The sequence below is a fragment of the Pinus tabuliformis genome, chromosome 3_2, assembly GCF_031772625.1.
Source record: "Pinus tabuliformis cultivar Carrire ecotype Pingquan chromosome 3_2, CPIR1, whole genome shotgun sequence".
In the NCBI taxonomy this organism is placed as follows: Eukaryota; Viridiplantae; Streptophyta; class Pinopsida; order Pinales; family Pinaceae; genus Pinus; species Pinus tabuliformis.
The window spans coordinates 2,948,196-2,969,791 of record NC_142302.1 but is presented as its reverse complement, the minus strand read 5'-3'; the positions used below and the strand labels follow the sequence as shown (position 1 = coordinate 2,969,791).

General features: G+C 40.7%; 1 protein-coding gene across 3 annotated transcripts in view; it reads right to left on the bottom strand.

The window, feature by feature from the left end:
- Positions 1–21,596, bottom strand: part of LOC149179520 (nicotinate phosphoribosyltransferase 1-like) — a 496,243-nt gene that overhangs the window by 174,703 nt on the left and 299,944 nt on the right. For all 3 annotated transcript variants that reach the window (XM_089415680.1, XM_089415682.1, XM_089415681.1), the window contains one exon: positions 2,909–3,025. In XM_089415680.1, coding sequence (XP_089271806.1) covers positions 2,909–3,025 — 117 coding nt within the window. The remainder of the gene's footprint in view (positions 1–2,908; positions 3,026–21,596) is intronic.

Here is a 21,596-nt window from a genome sequence, read left to right as displayed (position 1 = left end):
CAAGACATACCAAGTTGCCTTGTTCGATGACCCTCTTCCCACAAAATCACACTACCTAGTTGCCACTTGAGTAAAGTACATAGATGATTGAAAAAAAAACAAGGTGTATTAATTTAAAATTTATATTTTGCAATTTTTTTTTTAAGGATTGTTGCTCAAGTCAAATTTTGTTATCATTTATAATCTCAAACCTAAATTAGGATACCTACTTGACAAAATCAATTAATTAATAGTAAAATAAAAACTAACAAAATAAAGACTAACATCACCTCATTTGAAAATAATAACATAAATAAATTAAATTTTATAATGTGCAATGTGCAACACTTATAAAAAAAATGCAATTCAATATATGTCACCTCATTATGAAGAGAAATCACTTTAAAAAAAAAAATATGATTCGCTGAGCAAAAATGTTACATATGTTATCTTATTGAAACATAAGTTAAAAATCAAACATGTATAAAAATAATTAATTTTGATGGATTAACATTGTTGGATTAAATGTGAAGGCCTAATATAAATATTAGGATGTTATGGGCATGCCACATGATGTGAGCAAAATGGAGAAAGACAATAAAGATGTGGGTTAATAGAAAGAAAGAGGGAGAGTGATTTGTGGCCCAACCAACAACTTGTGCTTCGAAAATCTTATAATAGCTCAATAAAATGTTAATTCAATTCATATTATGGACTCTGTTATTTTTAATTTTCTGAGTTCATCGGAGGTGAGGTGAGGCGCCCAAGGTTTGAACCCCATCCTTGATTCTTGAGTTTGAAAATCAGTACATAGCAGAGGTCACACAGATTGACTCTTGATCCTGAAAACGATGTAGACCACAGACACCCAAAATCAATACGAAAGACACACACACATATATATGGCATAGAGCCAGCGGAGCTGTCATGCGATAAAGAAAGGCATTGAGAAAATGGGTAGTAAGTAGTGTGGATTAAACAAAACTGACGAGTTGAAAGCAAACTGTGTCCCAGACAAAGTCACAGTTGTTTTTTATGTGTTAAATAATAACACCGGACTTCATCTTTCCCTCGAATTAGAGCATTAAACGCAAATTTTAAATATGAACATTGTCCCTAATCTTTTGCCCGAATTACATCATGAAAGACAAAAATTTATTGTTTCATAAACACCGTCCATAATCTTTTGCCATGATGTATGTAATAATATTATTTGAACCCATCCCATCCGATATCGTCAGAAGATTTGGAAGGTCTTCGCAGGCATATTTGCCATTATTCGTTCAGCGCAGGAGCAAGTTTTGAAGAGGAAGAAAAAAATAATATATACATAGCTATTCAATTATACTAACAAAACTATTTATTTACCTAATAAATTTGGAAAATATTAAGGCAGTCAGGATGTTAACACCAGCACAGAGACTATTAGAAATATGGATTCACCAGGTCAAAAAAAAATCATTCTGGTAGTCATTCAGAATTTAATTTTCATGAAGACACAATATCCAAACACAGAATGTAACGCAACAATCCAACAGGAATTTACATAATGCGTACAGCCTATAAGGTCGAAAGGGTTTGAAACCAATGGCTCTGATACCAGAATGTAATACCCTAACTATGGAATTCTTAAGCAGACAGTAATTAGGGTTTAGAATTTTAAATTTGCAGAAGAATACGTGGAAATTTTTTTCGCTGTTGAGGTCAATCCCGAGCTAATGACGCTCCAAATTCGCTCTTGTTACCAAAAGACCAACACCTCCCTGCCAAACTGGGCAAAATCTCGGTACCCAACTCCAAAATACTTCAAATTTGAAGTAATTTGGCCCCCGTGCCCAAAAGCTTCAAGGACAATTAAGGTTGCTCTAACTGTAGTTCTTCACTGTAAGTTCTTCCTTCTTGCACTACATTCTTCAAGCCAACCCCAGGATCCCTTCTCCGTCGCACTCCCTTCTCTTTTATTGCTTAGAGTCATCGTTCATTCAGCCTCCACCATTGTGGCGGCCCACCTTCAAACATACAATCATAACAAGTGAGCGAGGGACCACATGGTTGGCTCAGGTGGCAGAGATAATGGCACATCGAGCTATTTGGTGGCTACAAGGGGCTGTTGGCTCTTGGTTGAGCACCATCTAGGAGAAAAATTTTCTCCTATATATACTACCCACAAGTAGTGGGTAACACAGCGAACTTGACTAGAGGGCAGGCCGACTTGCTGAATGAGGGACAAAATACATTTTTTGACTCAAAAATAAATTTCTTCTTTGATACAATAAGCCCAAGAAGGGTCTAAGACAAGATGACATAGACAATGACTCATGACATAAACCCTAGAAGCACACAATGGATGCTTTGACCTAGAAATAAAATAAATAAAACATGAAACCCATGCTTATAAATAATTTTTCTTTTCCAATAAATTTTCTTTTAATTCTTTTTGACAAATATATTAAATCATGACTAAAATACAATTATGAAGACCGATACTAGTTACATTTCTCAACATATATGAGATTCATATGTAATATCCCATCCCATAGACTGCTTGAAATCATGAACATTTAATAAAAGATTCTATTATATTATAATATATTATATTCTTTCCTTCTCTCATACACACAAAGACAAACAATTGCTAAATTTCAGATCTTGGTGCATACACACAATAATATGGAGACAATAATAAATGTTATATATATTCATGTTGATGTTGCAGTAAGTACATAACCAAGAGCCCAAGGTGGGATACCCATGATTATATGTACCACTCTCTCAGTTAATCATCTCTCATAACATCAATAGATAGCACATGGCTTCATTATATAGGAATACAAACAACGAATGAATGATCACAGGTAATAAATGCATTGTTACATATGACAGCAACAAGGAAAGATGAACAAATATATTAAAAACACACACAACCTACATCATAAGTGTCCACGAGAGCCTGAAATTGTGTTGGAAAAGCCAAAGCATATGATATAAAGGCCGCCATCTCACTCTGGCTGGTGTCAGAGAACATTCCTCTAAGAGAATCTGCCGCCTAAATAATCAAAAAAGAATCAACTGTGTTAATCGATTAAGTTATAGCACAATATACCTGTGCAAAATCTTTTAGAGTGTCGCACAAACTGGCATATCAAAGATAGCAAATTATACTCAAGTGAAATAAATAAAGATCACTAAACGAGCCTTTCCGATATTAAATGTAGCCAATGACCATTTTGAACCAAATAGTCTCCCAAATTGCCAAACAATTATATAATCAAAGAGAACTACTTTTGCTTGAAAATATAACCAACAGCCCTTAAAATTAGACATTTCTTCAATTTTCAGTTAACAAAGAACACACGTAACAAAGTACTTTCAAAATTGACTTGTATATCCTTATAGGACTTACCTACATTCTAACTATTACATTTTAATCCATTACTATATGAAGGATCCCCCTTACACTGACATTTCTTAACCATTCCATGAACGTATATCAAAGATACATTACAAAAACAGCACTGATGCAAATCAATAAATCAACTTGAAATATTCATACATCAGATATTATCATATAAATCCACACCGCACTGGCAAGGTACCAGCATCCTCAATCTGAACTCTTCTGTGCGGAAGGGTGACAGGAGTTTATTTCTCTGGAGAAAAAAATCAAATACCTACGTAAATGAACTTCATAGAGTATCTTGTCTTTCACTCTAGAGGTTTGGTTGTCTCTAGGGCACAATTTTTAATTTCACCGCCCGTTTTTCTTATAGGGATGTTTGATGGTTGCACAAATAAGAGGATTTCTAGGTAATGTTGATTTGAGATTTGGAGCAATGATTATCTGAGGAGAAAGAAAGTGTCATTCTCTTTACAGCAAAACTCTTAATTTATTTTTCTTGAAATCATAGGATTTCTCTACACTATGCATGTCCTTTGGTTGGAGGGTTGGCATTGAGTGAATTCCAAATTCCCCTAAACACCATTGCTTATATAAAATATTCATCAGATTATGCAGAAGCCACAAAAGGATTGCATTTGCTTTTATGGAAGAAAGACTCAAGACAGACTCTAACTAACGGAAAAACTATAGACCTTCAAGTCATAGCTCTTCTAGCAAACCACATTCATGAAATTGTTCTAACTCTATCAAAGCAACCAGATTCCCATTCAAAGGATATTTCCCTTAACCTTGAAGAGTGATGTCCATTTTTGATCTAGGGCTCCTCCCAAGATTACACAGCCAGGCACCCGTTGGCTCCAAATATTCTCAAGATGGCACCACCAAGAAGTTCATTGAACCCTTTATAGTGATTGATGATGCTAAGAGGAAGCCCTCTTCTTCCTCTATCTCCCCTGATTCTACTTCTAGAGCCAATGCACCTTCACATCCACATTCTACGCTCAACATGATTTTGTATCTGCACTACTTCTATTTCTATAGGCTAGTTAGTTAGCTCTTCTTCTATTTTTACTATCGTAGGGATTGTTAGTTTTTGTAGCATTGGATGTGTTCTAGCCACAAAATTTGGTGGAGAGGCTAGAATACATGAAATCTCCAAAACCCAAAAATCCTTTCTGGAAATTCCACCTAGAGATGACTTAATTAGATTATTAACCTATTTTTTAATGTTTCCTAAGTCTAAACTTAGGAAGAGAATTAATTAAGTCAAAGTGAGAATTGTCTAAAAACTCACATGGATCGACTTCAAGATGATCCTAGCCCTTGATTAAGTTTTAATCTTGGTCGTTGGTGCTCCAACAGAGAATTATAAGAAGAATTCGATGGGCACTTGGAGAATACACCAGAAACACTTGGAGAATTTGATCTTCCAGAGCAGTAGCAATTAGTTGTCAAAGATTTCAAGCTTCAGTGAGGTGGCATAGTCAGTGAGGGGCAAGGACAACGAGGCTGGAGAAAGATTTCTAGATCCAGTGAGTGCATTAGCAAAGAGGCAGAAGAGCCACAGTGAGGCTGACGCAGGGACTACGCGGTAGCCTCTAAAGGCAGTTCGATTTGCAAATTCGGGAAGTCATTTTAGTGTTCTGATGGCAAAAGAGTTTCACAAATACCGGGAGAAGCGTTTCCAGAGTCAGTGGAAAACAGAAGAAGCAGTTGAGATAGAGATCCAGGCTATATGAATTAGAGTTTGCGTAGAGCCCACGCAGATGGTGATGCAGGGCAATTTATAGAGGGTTTCAGAGGCCAGTTTTCAGTCCCGAATTTCCCTGTGGGGTGAGGAAAAATCCTAACTAGATTTTTGCCAATATTTTTCTCTATAGGATTCACAAATTTGGCATCCAGATTATTGTACTCAAATTTCACTGTTGCTTAATAATAATACCCTCATCTGCTCCACTGGTTTTCCCAAGTTGGATTTTCCGAGGACAATTGTTCAAAAATGACGGTGTCATTTTTGTGTGTGTGTGTGTTAGATTTTCTCAATTTACAGCACTATTTATTTCCGCAATATTTTATTTGTTAAGGTTGCAGTGTGATTTATTCAGTATTTTCCGTAGCAAATAAATTTTTAAATTAATTAACAATTAGAAGAATAATTTCCAGTTGTTGCAATACGATTTTAGTTTTGAAATTTTCACATGGTGTCAGAGCATGAGTGATCAGCTGGGAAGCTCAGAAGCAGAGGAAAAAATTTCACTGCTCAGAAGGAGCAGTGAGCCAAAATTCCTAGAGGTTGCGCAATTCATTGATAGGTAAGTCGAATTGTTGGGGCAAGAATTCGATTTTCAGTTGCAGGGTTGCAGAAAAGTCGAAATGCCCAGGATTGTGATTCCAGCAGTCAGAGGGAGCGATTGTAGCTCAAATTTTCGCTAAGCAGATTTTTGGTTAGACATAGAGCTAAGTTGCACGAAACGGGGAAACGGAAACGAGTTTCCGAAACGGGAAGCGAAACGAAATGCGACCTCCCCAAATTTTGGAAACGGGGAAACGCGAATATATATAATAATATATATATATATATATATTAAAAATATTTAAAAATTATTATTATATATACGTGCAATCATAAAGCATGAATGATGTGATGAGAGAATGAGCCAAGCTGCTCTTTTATAACTTTAGAATAGGTTTCTAGAACTACCTGGAAACCCTAAAAAAATTTAAAAACAAATAAAAAAAAAAAAAAAAAAAAAAAAAAAACAAGTGTTTTTTTGGGGAAACGTGGCACGTACGGCCTGGAAACGCGTTTCCGGCCGTACGGCCACGTTTCCGTTTCGGGAAACGTGGCCGTACAGCCGGAAACGCGTTTCCAGGCCGTACGGTATGGGGAAACGAGTTTCGTTTCGTTTCCCCTGGGGAAACGGACCCCCTGCCCACGTTTCCTGCAACTTAGACATAGAGGGTTTTACTGTAATTTGCAGTAGCAAAATCGACATCGGGTGGAAGAGAAAAGCACACACAACAAAGGGAAAATTTCTCTTAGGGAGCTTCAAGTTTCAAAGGTTCGATTTTCCAGTTGTCGATCGGCAATAGCTGTGAGCATATTTCCTCACTGCAGAAGGGAGTGCGTGTAACAGATCCAGCAACCGAGAAGAGGGAAAGAGGGAGATTCTAGTTTATTTTCTCCAGTTTTGAGTTTCGCAGATTTTGCAACTTTGGAGAGATGATTGTACGAGATTTCTAGAGGAGGTCATGCGGGTTAGCCAAAATGCAAATCTGGGTAGCAGATCCACTTCGAGTTGTCGGAGATAGGTACTCAAGAAAGTATGAGTTATCCAATGCGAGTTGCAAAGAAAGTAAGGCTCCCAGCTAAGGGAGAGGCCCTAAAAGGGTTGTTGTGGGCCCTCAAGTGCCACGACCTAGGGTGAGAAGGAGGCTGAAGGCCTTGGGAGGGCCCTAAGGCTTAAAGGCCTAGAAGGGCAGCCGCAAGCCCTTTCAGGGCCTCTCCCTTAGCTGTTAGGCCTTCTAAGGAATCTCCCTTCCATTGTTGACCCTCCTTGGCACTCCCCAACCCAACACTAGCCCTATTGGGCTTGGTGTTGGCCCTCCTTGGCCCTAGCTTGCCCTATATTCTTCTCTGATTTTTCTAGACTAAAGCACTTGGTGGTTTTGTAGGTTTTGGGGCTCAAAAAATCTATTTTTAGTTGGCTTCTTCATCAAAAAAATTTGGGTCACTTGGGCAAGTGCATCTACAAGGCCTTGGGCCTAGGGTTTGACCTCTAAACCCTAGTTTTGTCTTTCTTTTATTACAGCAGTTAAATCAACAACAATTAAGCCTTAAAATCACATGCTACATAGTCAAAATTGTTTAAAATTACAAAATTTTCATTTTCATGAATTTTGGCCACTTGGGCACCCTACATATAGCCTAGATCTAATTTTCATTAGTATTTACTACATTACTAAAAATTTCAGATCTGAAATTTCTGAAGCATACATGTAAAATGGGTCGAACACTCAAAATTTTCAGTTACAGTGAAATTTCTCTATTTTTTGGGTTGTTCTAGGCATTTATTATAGCTTCATTAGCTTGTTGATCTATTAGTTATTCACTGTTGTAATAAATGGATCAGATCTTAAAAAATTATAAATCATACCCTCTAAAGCCCTAAAAATTGATTTTTTCAAGTTTGAAATTTTTTTACTATTTTTGAGCATTTTGGGCATTATCTTTAGCATTACAAGCTTGTTGGTCTGTCATTTATTCACTGCTAAAACAAATATATCAGATCTGGAATATCTCTGAAAATACATCTTCAAGAGGCTAGTACATCTGAATTTTCAAGTTTGTCAAGTTATTTGGTGGTCGGGTTAATTTTTGTGACAGTGGACAAACATAAGCATTGTTAAATTCATATTTACTTACAGCTGTTATAACTTGTTTACTGTTGTCATAACAGTTACTTGTTATTCATAAAAAGATCATTGGAATGTAAAGTGCATAAGTATCTTCATATTTTGTTACATGTTCCTAGAATTAATATTATGAAAGTGGCTAACGTTTTGTTGTTCTTGTGAGTTTATGTTTCGCATTTAATAATCTAACTCACCTATAAGCACTTCAATCATATTTTGTCTTGGAGATAGGTCTTTTGAGCATATTGGTATCTTGTTGACTTCCTCTAAATAATTGCCATTTAAGTAATAAGATCATTCTTAATTTTTCTTTGGGCATCTAAGTTTCCATTGAGATATTTGGCTCATCTAAAGTATTGAATATTGTTGAAAATTGGCACCTTATAGCTTTGTGGTAAATCGATAAGTAATTTTTGTTGATTTGGGGTAGCATCGGATGTGCTCTAGGCCTCAAATTGTGCAGGGAAGCTTGGGCACATGCATTCCAAAGAACCCAGAACCGTTTTGGGAAATTCCACCCAGAGATGATTATATTAAAATAATTAATATTTTTAATGGGGTTCCTAAGTCTAAACTTCGGAAAATTAAAATATTAATGGGTATTAATCTAATTGTGGGTGAATCTTCTAGATAAAAACAGACATCAAGTCAAAATGATCTGAGCCTTTGATTAGGATTTAATCTAGGTCGTTGGTTGTCCTCTGGTGCTAAACAGCGCCTATGACTCAGCTAAACAACTTGAGCAACAATGTGTAAAATGACAAATTATCAATAGCGTTCTATGTTGCCTTCAATCCCCTATTTATACCTCCCTTTCCTTGTGGGTCCCTTAGCCAACTATTTCGACCCCCCTTCCCACACAATTGACTTTTCCTCCAAGGTGTGCGTATTCCATGAGGGGTGGCCCACAAATTCCACTAAGGTTGGAATTTTCGTTTTCTCCTAAGTCTCATGTACCCAAAATGTCTCCAATACCCAGATTACAAAATTCTGCTAGGCTAAGCACTTCCCCAATAAACTTTGTTAATCTTATTAAATGAAAAATCAAAATTTGGGATATTATAAATTTTTAGTTTCCAATGAATTTTCCTATTTTTTGGCACTGTGTTTAGCCTCATTAACTTGTTGATCTGTGGTTTATTTACTACTGTAATAAATAGAACAGATCTGAAATATCTCTGAAAAATACATCTTAAAAGGACTAATACATCTAATTTTTTAGTTAGTTAAGTTTGTTTGGCATTTGGGCTTTTCCTTGTGACTTTGGGCAAGCATAAGCATTGTGCAATTGACATTTACTTATAGTTGTCATAATAGTCACTTGCTTCTCATAGAAAGACCATTGGAACATAAAGTGCACAAGTGTCTTCATAGCTCTATATTTTATTGTTACTTGTTCCTAGCATTTGCTTGGTGAAAGTGGGTAACATTGTGTTGTTCTTGTAAGTTTATGTGTTATAAGAATTTATATTTCACATCTAATAAGTTCACTCACCTAAAAGCACTTGAATTATAAATTATCTTGGTGATAAGTCTGTTGGCCATATTGGTATCTTGTGGATTTGATTGAGTTCCTCTTAGTAATTGCCATTGGAGTAATAAGATCATTCATAATCTTGTTTGAAGCATTTAAAGATCAAATTGGCATTGTGTTACAAGCATAATAATATTCGTGATTTATATCTAAGTGGATAAGTGCTTTAGCTTTCTTTGGTTGGTTAAGCATCTTGTGTGTGATCTCTAGTTGAAGTTTGCACTTGTATCTTTCAGCATTTATCTTGTTTAAGATTGTTATCTCAATATCGTTATGTACTCTTTCTTTAAATTCACATGTAGTACTTGAATAACATAAACAATCTAAACTCAAGATAATTTCACTCATCATCTTGGATAAGCATCCTAGGATCTAGCTTGCATTAAGAATTCACCTCCTAGCGTAAGCTAGGTTGAGAGACTCTTAGGGAAACCCTTTTCAAACTAGCTTGAGAGATTCAACTCTTCCTAGTTGTTAACACTGTGACCTTGCAGTCGTGTGAGCCACAGTCTTTGCAGCGCCGGAGGCACTAGGCGAGTGGAACACAGCGGGAGGTATCGTTAATCATGCCATTGCTTGCTTCCCGTTGACTTCCATTTCACAACTTACTTTGAGGATTGTTTCTCAAAACAGTTAGGGGAAAGATTCAACTTAGATTACTAAAATAGTCCAAAATAGGAAAAATAGTCATTTACAAAGCAAATAACACATGCAAGCACAAAATTTCTTAGAATTAGTGAACACCCATGAAATCTCCACAAATACCACACAGTTGAGCCATTTTATTCAATATATGGAGTAAGAGTACAATGGTATGGAAGGAGTGCATCTAGGCTTGCCTCAAGGGCAAGCTTGACAAGACCCGAGTGAGAAAATGCAACGCCCAAATGAGAGAGTGAGCTGCCCCAAATAGGCCCTACACTACCCCAAAAACTGCACTGTCTACTGGAAAAATGTTGCTGAAAGTCCCACCTCCAGTGCTCAGAAAATTCTGCAAAATTAGCCCCGGGCTCCTCTCAATAAACCCACCAAAATCCAGTAAGTGTTTGGCCTAGTTCTAACCTCCAAAAATCAACCCCAAATACCACGCCCTCCTCTAACTGGCTGGAAAATACGTCATGTGTGGAAATCTGTTGAAGCAGCTTTCCAACTCCCCCAAAAATGTTGAACTCCACTCCCCGAATGATCTCCTCAAACTCCTAGCACAACCCAATTCCCAAACTCCTTCCCTCAACCTTTCACGTGTGCCCAGAAATTAGCTTCTACATTGGCCCAAAAATTGTGCCACTACTGCTATATAAAAGTGGTTCAAGTCCCTTGCTGGAATGCCCGAATTTGCTTGAAATTGTTACTGTAGCTTCCTCTTAATTTTTCCCACAAGACCCAAAAATGAATTGGTCCCAATCCTTAAAACCAGAAAACCCACCAAATGGAACAATATTACCAACAGATGTTGGTTGGATAAAGACACATGTTTGACCCTGCTAGAGTGCACAGAAAATTCAGCCAAATTAATATTGGCCTCTCCTCAATATACCTAGAAAAACCCAGAAAGGGTTGGGCCTAATTCCAACCTTCCAAAATTGGCCCCAAATAATGTGAGCACCCTTTACAGCTAGGTAATTCGTACTACCTGGTAAATAGCTGCCAAAGCCCTCCAAAATTAGCTGAGGATACCTCCAAGAATTATCCTTATGCCCCCTTGCAAATCTTCAGCCCCAACTCCGATACAAGCCTCCACAACCGACATGCTCCTATAATGACTGTGCATGCCCAATAACACTACCTTTGCATGTGCGCTGGAGGAAGAATTTCAGCTGGACAACCAGCCACTAATTCAACCCAATAAACTCCACCCAAGAGTAGCAAAATCCAAGGCAATTATGTCCCCAAAAGTCCGGAACCAATGCTGCTTTGAAGCTCCTTCTCCTGCGAAGTGCGTACTTCCCTTCTACATCCAGTCTGCCCCCAGAACAATTCGATTTCCTCTGCATAATACTCCCAGATGAGCTCACAAGTGTGGAACCCTAGGGTGCACTCAAAGTCCACCGAAGTAGGAGTTGAGAATTCCCCTCGGAAATCTCATGTGCTATGCTAATTTTTGTAGCATCGAATGTGTTCTAGCCTTGAAATTTTGTGGAAAGGCTAAAATACAGGAGATCTTCAAAACCCCGAAATTGTTTCTAGAAATTCCGCCTATAAATGACTTAATTAGATTATTAACCGTTTTTTTAATATTCCATAAGTCTAAACTAAGGGAATATGGCTAATTAATCAAAATTAATTAAATCAATATGTGAATGTTCCAAAAACTCATACGAATCAACTTCAAGTTAATCCTAGCCATTGATTAAGATTTAATCTTGGTTGTTGGAGTCCCAACAGAGGATTATAAGAAGTCGATGGGCACATACCTGAGAAGTTGGATTTCATGAGTAGATCGATTTCTAGAGTAGCAGCAATTAGTTGCTAGAGAGAGAGCCAGTGAGATCGAAGCAGTGAGAGAGGGGCAAGGACAGTGAAGCCAGAGGAAAGATTCCAGTTTCGGTGAGTGCATTTGCAAAGAGGCAAGTGAGCCATAATGAGGTTGACGCAAAGCAGCGCAGTAGCCTCTAGAGGAAATTTCAAATCTGCTGGGTAAAAGCAAAGTTTCAGTGCCACAAGCTGGGCAAAGGTTCTGTAGGCCAAGAGAGACATTTTCCCAGACAACAGCAGACCAGACAGCATGAGAAGACACTTGTTCGAGACGAGTGCAGGAGTGACTGCGCTAGGGTGACGCAGTAGTTGCACAGAGCCAGTTGGGATGGCTGAATTTGAGTTGAAACCAGAGCCCGGATTTCCCAGTGGAGTGAGGAAATTCCTCCCTAGATTTTTCTTGCCAATTTTTTACTGTAGGATTGCCAGTTTCAGCATCTAGTGGTACTGAGATATTTCACTGCCACTTAATAATCAAACCCTCAGTTGCTGCACCGATTTTCCCAACTTTGGTTTTTCCGGGGACTTGTCTAAAAAACTGTGTTATTTTATGTGTGTGTGGTAGCATTTCTTCCTGCATTTATTCTTCCGCGGTTTTGTAGCTTGCAGTGTGAGTTATTTAATATTTGTTGAAGAAAATAGTAAATAAATTGTTAAAATAAAATTAACAATTAGGAAAATATTTGCCTGTTGCTGCAATAGGATTTTGGCTGTGGAATTTTCACATGGTATCAAAGGGTAGTTGAGCAACTGGAGAGCTCAGTAGCAAAGACAGAAGGAGTTTCGTTGTTCAATGTGAGCAGCAGATCGAAACCTCAGAGGAAGCGCAGTCACTTTGCCAAGAGGCCGAGTTTCTCGAGGAGATTCAATTTTTTTGAGTGAGGGACAGAAAAATTCGATCTCTATACATCGAGGGATTCCAGAGGCAGAAGGAGCAGCCCAGGATTTTCGCAAAGCAGATCTCTAGCTCGACACAGTAGTTTTGCAGCAGTTTTCTAGAGCAGAGCTAGTGTCAGGTGGAAGGAAGTAGAGCACACACTGAGGGAAAATTTTCCTTTGGAAACTTCTAGTCTCAAGAAGTTCAATTTTCCTTGCAGATCGACAGTCATTATGAGCAGGAGTTTCTCACTCCAAAAGGGAGTGTGAATAGCTGAGCAACAATTGAGGAGAAGGGAAGAGGAGGTTTTTGACATTTGTTGAGATGGCCACTACTGGACATCTAGGATCAAGACAAGTTGGATGGAGCTTCCAACTATGTCATCTGGAAGGCAAGGATATCCTTCCTTATAGATGAATATGGCTTGAAGCCATATATTGATGCAGTGGTAGCAGTACCCAAGTATAAAGATCAACTGAAGGAGTACAGAAAGGAGATGGCACAGGTGAATAGATTGATCCTAGATGGTGTCTGGGATCATGTTGTATCACAAATAGAGGCCAAGGGAATGACAAAAGAGATGTGGGATACACTTTCCATGTTGTACCAGGGAACTACCGAGAAGCGAAAGATGTACTTAGAGGAGAAGTTGAGGCTCATCCAGATGCAGAAGGAGGAAGGAATAGACTCTTTCCTCACCAAGATTCAGGAGATTTAGGACCATTTGTCATCTATTGGGGCAGCGCCTCAACGCACAGAGCTAGTCCGATTGGCACTAAACAATGTCTCCGAGGAGTGGCAGGTATTTGTCTAAAGTATCTGCGGTAGAGATACCTTACCAAGGTGGGACAAGATGTGGGTTGATTTGCAGTAGGAGGAGTTGAGACGAGCTCTAGTGAAGAGCTCTATCAGTGGCAATAGCGGATTGAAGCAGGTGAAGGAGGAGGAGAATATGGCCCTCGCATCTAAGGGTTCCAGTCACGTATAGGGGGAGCAGAGGAAGAAAAAGGACTACCCTCATGTTGACCAAAACCAGAAGGACTAGGCAGCAGCTCATGCCGAGATTGATAGGCTATCCTCCAGGTTGGAGGAAGACTCCGCTATGATTGCCGACATACCTCCAGGAGTGAGGTGGGGTGATTTGTAGTTGTAGCCCCAGAGTGCTACAGATGGGCAAAATCCTTGAGGAGTCCACCTCATGAATCAATACCTTGTTACAAAGGCCCACATTTTTCAGTAGTAGGATGGATCAGTGACAGTTGATGCAATCAGATGCCAGAGGGGTATTTGCAGAGACTAGTCGCAGTCAGATGTTGGGGAGCGCAGTGCAGAGTTGGTAGTAGTGCAGTTGGCACACTACAGAGTCAGCATCAATGTAGATTCTTCAGTGACAGTGCAGATACTAACAGCAGTCATAGACTCGGGCGATAGATGCATCATACTAATCACAGTTGATTCAATATTTAGGATGCTTCTCAGTTGTAGAAACAACGGATGAGAGGGAGTTGCAGCACAGATGCAGTGTTGGCATAGTTTAGCAGGGTCAGCAGCAGCACAAATGCAGCATATATCAGAGTTGCATAGTGATTAGTGAGCAGCAGCGAGACAGGAGATTATGCAGAGATAGGGTGTTGACACAGGATGTCTAGTAGAGCACTAGAACACATTCCTTGCTAAGAAGGAGCGTTAGTTTTTATAGCAGCTAATGTGCTTTAGCCATGAAATTTTGTGGGGAGGCTAGAATACAGGAGATCTCCAAAACCTAGAAATCATTTCTGGAAATTCCACCTAGAAATGACTTAATTAGATTATTAACCGTTTTTTTAATATTTTGTAAGTCTAAACTTAGGGAATATTGTTAATTAATCAGAATTAATTAAGTCAAGATGTGAATGTTCAAGAAATTCATACGGATCAGCTTCAAATTAATCCTAGCCATCGATTAAGATTTAATCTTGGTTGTTGGAGTCCCAACAGAGGATTATAAGAAGAAGTCGATGGGCACGTGGAGAAGATACTTGAAAAGTTCAATTTCATGAGCAAATCAATTTCCAAAGTAGCAGCATTCCGTTGCCGGAGAGAGCCAGTGAGATTGAAGCAGTGATAGAGGGGTAAGGGCAGTGAAGCCAAAGTAAGGATTCCAGTTCCAGTGAGTGCATTTGCAGAGAGGCAAGTGAGCCACAGTGAGGCTGACGCAGAGCAGTGCGGTAGCCTCTAGAGGCATTTTCGAATCTGCAAGGAAAAGCAGAGCTTCAGTGCCAGACACTGCACAGAGGTTCCAGAGGCTAGGGGAGACATTTTCCCAGACAGCAGCAGACCAGACGTCTTGAGGAGAAGTTGGTTCAAGTTGAGTGTAGAAATGACTGTGCTAGGGTGATGCAGTGGCTGCGTAGTGTAATATTCCAAACTAGGAAAATATAGCAAATAACATATGCATGAACTAAACTACAGCAATAAAAATCTGAACAAGAGCACAAATCAGAAAACCCCAAAGGGCAATACTCCTGAGCCATTGTATTAATTATGCATGCAAAATCAAGTACAATAAGATGAAATCCATAGAACCTAGGCTTGCTACAGCAAGCAACGCAAACCCCAGGTGAGAATGTGTAGGATTAGGTGCTGGAATTGGCCCAAATATGTAGCCCGAACTTGCCCGAAAACTCCACTATTGTTTGTTGAATGGAACTGGTCGTCCTGCTCAAAATAATGCCTGGAATGCTCTGAAATTGTAGCCGCAAGCTCCTCTCCTCAAACCCAAAAATACCCAGAAAAGGTTTGGCCTATCTCCAAGGCAAAGCCAAACCCACAAAATGGTGCAAATTCCCCAGTTAACTAGCCATTCACCCTGCTATAAGAATGAGGATTTCAAGCCCGAATATCGCTCAAAAATTCTGTAAAATTAGTCAGAGACTGCTCTCAATAAACCCAGAAAGGGTTCACGCTATAACCGCCGAATCCCGGTGAAGCCCAAGCCCCGATGACCCCCAGCAAGTGTAAATTGCCCAATTTGGCAAGAAAACGTCCCATAGAATTGATACTGTTGAATTAAGCCCAAATCCACCACTAGAAATCTCTACCAACTCTGGCTAAATTCTCCTCTGAGGAATACCTCCAATCTTCGACCCTTATCTCTCCTTAACGTCTATTCCTCCAACCTCGACACAAGCTTGGTTGGAGATCTAGAAAGGTAGAATTTTGACCTCAAGAATTCTCTCAAACTTAGCCTTGCTAATCACCACAAAATCTCCTGCTAAATTAAGGGAAAACCCCTGCAAATCCTTTGGTGTTCTACTCCTCTGTAAATGATCTCCCCACAAGCAATTCAATCCACTTATGTGCCCTGGACGAAAAACATACCAACTGAAATAACCTGCAAGTACGTCCAATGGAAACTCTGAAATGGAGCTCCACAAATTGCCTCACCAGGGAGACACTCTAAATTCTATGAAATGAGGGTGGAATTGAGCTCCTTGTGCTGAACAGCACGATTGTCCTAGCTAAGCAACTTAAGAGAAGTAATGTTAAATTGTCAAATGATCAAAGATGTCCCAAATGAGAGCCTCCTTGCTCTATTTATAATTGTTGGCCTCTCTCTCTATTGGTGGCCCCCACTTTCCACTAGTTCATCCCCTTTCTTTTTCTCTCTCTTGCTCGACAAATGCAAATTCCCTTTTTCTCTCTCTTGTGGCCCACACCTGCCAATGAGCTACAATCTTGCCTTTTCACCAAAGCTCCTCAAGCCAAAATCATCTCCAAAACGCGAATTACAAAGTTGTGCTATGCCTGGCACCTCCCCAATAAAATTCATTAATCTTGTCAAATGAAAAATCAAAATTAGGGATATTATAAACCTCCCCGCCAAAAAATGCTCACCCTCAAGCAATGATTGAACAAGCACCCTCTCTAGTTGTTGATCCCCACTATTACTGCAACCTATGCCAGTGTCCCGGAAGCACCACTGAATCGTCCCTGACCTCTGCATTGTCCTGTCATGAAGGAATCCCTCATTACCAAGATCCCAAGCAATCATGTCCAACGTGAAGCTCCCCTTGCTCCACTCACTATCCTGCTAGGTATAAATACCAAAAGCCCTCTGCATACCATAAATGAGTAGGGCATCATGATCATGATAATGTAGCACTTTGTCCAACTCCTCATGACGCTGCCCTATAGAGTGGTCCATCTCATACACTCCAAGAGTAATCTCCTGAAGATACCACCCAATCCCTGTAGAGATAAAGTCTCACTCACATGAGCTTCCCCTGATATCTTCCTGTTGATGCCCCTGCCATGCTAATGAAGTCCCCCACGCCATCAGCGAATCACTAAAGCCCAATGGAATATCTAAATGATCTCCCCCTCTAGAAATCATCTCATCCCCAATGGTAGTTGTACTGCCAAATCCTATGATGCCCGAATCCCATGCTAATCTAAAAAGGGTGCCACCATGTTGTCGCTACGCAACTTTGACCGTGATGGTCTACCCATGTGCAAGTTGTATCCTCCTCTCCTAGGACCTGATGGAAAAATATCTATAGAGCCCCAACGCATCTAGCTGAGGCATCTCCACGATGTCACGACCTACCCATCCAACGCTCACCCTGATTCGTAGCAACAACAAGGAAACCCAACCTTGCCATGCGACAAAGGCCTCAACGCTCCCCCACATGTCAAACCAAGTGTGAGTTGGGTCATCCTCTATCCTAATCCCACTCATCACAAAACAAAGTGTCCCTTCAACCAACCAACTCCCTAAATCCCACAGCCAAAATGATTGTGGCATAGTCCTGACAACTGTTGGCACCAACTTGTACCACGTCTCAAGTCCTTGCGTGCAATCAATATATGGACTCCCTACATCACGAACCAATCTAGTGCATGCGAAATTCCCCTGCGCCAGCCATACCACAAAGTGGGATCTGTAATCCTACCTCTTGAAAGCACTCCCCAATACTACCTGGAGTCTAAACATCCGTCTGCAAGTAAGGTCTACCAATTGTTGTAGATTCTCCTGAGACACCTCGGAATGTCTCGCCAAAAGGAGGTCAAGCATCTCCCTGAGTGTGGGGTCAAGGGTGGTGCAAGTGTTACCTCTACAGAAGATCGGACTACCCCCAAGCATGCATCCACCAACTCGCGCCCTGACCTTATGCCACAGTTGGAAAGCCTCTCTCTTGATACATCGTGTCCCGTCCAACTGTCTCAAACGATCCTCCTGGGTCATGTTGCTCGTGATACGAGCATAAAGAGACAATATCCAAGCCCCCTGTGTCAATGTGCAATGTTGGAGAGTGATAAATGGAAGCTCACGATCGGCCCTGTGATAAAATTGCTCTCCAAATTTGAGTATGCCAAACCCAATGCTGTGCCTGATACCCTCGTGAGGAGATCTCTCTAGCGGTAACACTTCAACAACCTGTTGTGCATCATCATGCTTTGTTGCACTCAAATACGTACCCCTACACTCCTCTGCATAGCACTGAACTCTATGGCACAACTCCATGCACCACTGGATACCAACGCTCAATGCCATGCCACCATGTACCATAGGGCATCCCATATGTGCCCATGCATCCACCACTCTGCTAATACACCCACCACGATGTGATCTACACCTCCTCATCTACCTAGGTACACCTAAGTGGCCCAACTCCTCACATGCAATCGAGAATAACGTTATTGTGTCGAACCTCAGTAGCTTTGGTGCCCAATACATCAATGAGAGAGCATTGTCTCCATATGATGCTATGTCTGGTTGCTTGACGATGCCACCTCCTCCTACCAAATCCTGCCATAGTAGTCTAATCATCCTACAATCCCAAGTACACCCAACATGCCATGACAACTCATGAAATTTGCTTGCTCCCCGATTAATCCATCCTGTCACTAGTGTTGTCAGGAATTCTGAAGGGGATATGAAAAGGTGTGTGCACCCAACCACCGAGTCCATCACGCAGCTACTACCATCACCTACCGACTCCACGATGTGATGGAGAATCCCACCTGGATCCCAACAACAGTCTGGCCCTCGAGCCCCTCTGGTAATCCACAGCCTCTATTGAACTGTGGCCATGGATGCATCTAACCTCCTAGCCAGCTCCACCAAATACCAACTCAATATCTCTCGCCATCCAACCCCGAGAGAGGGATCGAATGCACGAACAACCATACACAGAACAAGTCCTCCATCCTGCAAATGTTGCACCCTGCGCAACTCGTGTCACCTCATCTCGCTAGTCTGGCCAATCCATGTAATCTGCCTAGGTAACATGACCTCTCTCTCACCAACATGCAGAGGTGTCCCAATAATCCTACAAGATCCATTGATGTATGCCTAAGGGGACTGTCGTCTGAAAGTATGACAGCTTTGATGGCTGTCAATGCGTTTGACTGCTCCTCACCGATGGCTGACTCTAAGGATGGTTGCTCATCCTCCTCCACCATGGGCTCAACATGAGCCACTAACTATCCCTCCACAGATAGCTCATCATGCATAACATCCTCAACAATCAGCGATAGGTAGCTTTTGTCTAGAAACTCTGCCACAGATGTGGATGCCTCTGTACCTATCGACTCCTCATCAACAGTGGATATGTCTCCCTACACTTCATCAACATGTGGTGTGTTGCTATCACCTGAGAACTCAGTCACAACCCCAGATACCTCATCAATGGATACCTCAACAACGGATGGCATCTCATAAATGGGAATATGCTCAACTGTCTCCTTGCTAACCATGGCCCCTTCAGCTACTCTTTCATCTTCGACCTTAATCCTCCTCATGATTCCTGCATAATTCCATTGAATTCCCACTGATTTGTGCATGTCTCTTAATTCACAGAACTCCCAAAAAGAGAGGGACGCCTGAATGGCATGTCCCAATGATTGGTATGCCCTCCAATTTGCTGCCAATAAAACCACATCAGTTGCAATCATGTCTTGCCTGCTTGATGCATTATCCACAATTTTGGGCATAGTGGATTTGTTGTATAATTGAGAATGGTCATGATTCCCAATTGTTTTATGAATCAGTTGCTTCCCCACCTTAATCATCATTTGTTACTTCCTAATCACCTCATTCAAGGTTATTTCCATGTTGTTTGACTTTAACCTTTCTTTGGATCCCATGATTTCTTAGTCTTTTTATTTTGGCCTTGTCATACACTGAAGGGTTTCCCATAGGCTGAGCCAAGATTATGGCTCTGATACCACTATAATATTCCAAACTAGGAAAATACAACAAATAACATATGCATGAACTAAACGACAACAATAAAAATCTGAACACGAGCACAAATCAGAAAACCCCAACATTTGGCCAACAGTGCTAAGCCATTTTATTAATCATGCATGGAAAATCAAGTACAATAAGACGAAATCCATGGAACCTTGTCTTGCTACAGCACGCAATGCAAACGCCCGGTGAACCGTGAGAATGTGTAGGATCAGATGCCGGAATTGGCCCAAACATGTAGCTCGAACTTGCCCAAAAACTCCACTACTGTTTGCTAAATGGAACTGGTCTTGCTCAAAATAATGCCCGAAGTGCTCTGAAATTGCAGCTGCAAGCTGCTCTCCTCAAACCAAAATTACCAAGAAAAGATGTGGCCTATCTCCAAGCCAAAGTTGAACCCACAAAATGGTGCAAATTCCCCAACTAACCAACAATTCTCCTTGCTATAAGAATGAGGATTTCAAGCCCAAATATCACTCAGAAATTCTGTAAAACTAGTTAGAGACTCCTCTCAAGAAACCCACAAAAACCCAAAAAGGGTTCGGGCTAAATCCACCAACCCCCAGTGACCCCCAACAAATGTAAATTGCCCAATTTGGCTAGAAAACGTCCCACAAAATTGATATTGTTGAATTAACTCCAAAACCACCACTAGAAATCTCTCCCAACCCTGGCTAAATTCTACCCTGAGGAATACCTCCAATCTCCAACCCTTACCTCTCCTCAACCTCTATTCCTCCAACCCCTGCACAAGCCTGGCTGGAGATCTAGAAAGGTAGAATTTCAACCTCAAGAATTCTCTCAAACTCCGCCCTGCTAATCACCACAGAATTTGCGGCTAAATAAGGGGAAAACCCCTGCAAATCCTCTGGTGTTCTACTCCTTCGTAAATGATCTCCCCACAAGCAAATCAATCCACTTCTATGTTGGAATTGCTAAGTCTAACCCGTTAGAAACCCTTCATGTACTTTCTGATTTATTCCTACCTACTTGTTCTATTAATTAACAATTTATTTACCATGTAAATACTGGAAATAAATACAAGTGCATGCTCAACACATTACAGATCATCAACTGAAGGAAACAGAAACAAGCACACAAGTGACACCGTTGTTTTTGGACTAATGTCCTCGAAAAAACCCAATGCAGGAAAACGATGTAGCTATCTGAGGGTTTGATTTATTAAGCAGTTTCAAAATACAATTTGGGTGCCAAATCCAGCTCACCCAATAGAGTAAAATATCGACAGTATTACATCTCTACTCGAAGCAGATATTCTGATTGAAACCCCGGATAAACACTCCGGCAGCTCCACAGCTCCAATCTACCCCACAAAACCCCAACGTCAGCCTCTAGAGACTGTGTCAGTCTCTCTCTAGCCCAACGTTAGCCCAGCATCGCTCTAGCTTGGCCTGCATCAGCCTCTGGAGGCATTGCGTCAATTCTCTCGTCCTTTGCATCACCCACGCTGGCCCTCTGCGGCACTGCGCAGCTCCTGGCTACTTTTGCGTGAACCCTCACTGGCTCTGCGTGAACCCTTGTTTGCTTCTGCATCCCTCTCTCCGGCTACTGCGTTGATCCTCCCGGTGCTATCTCTACCTCTCTGCTTTTGTATTCACTGCCCCTCAGTTGCAACTCTGATCACTCTCTCAACTTTCTCAGCAAACCCAGCCCCAGA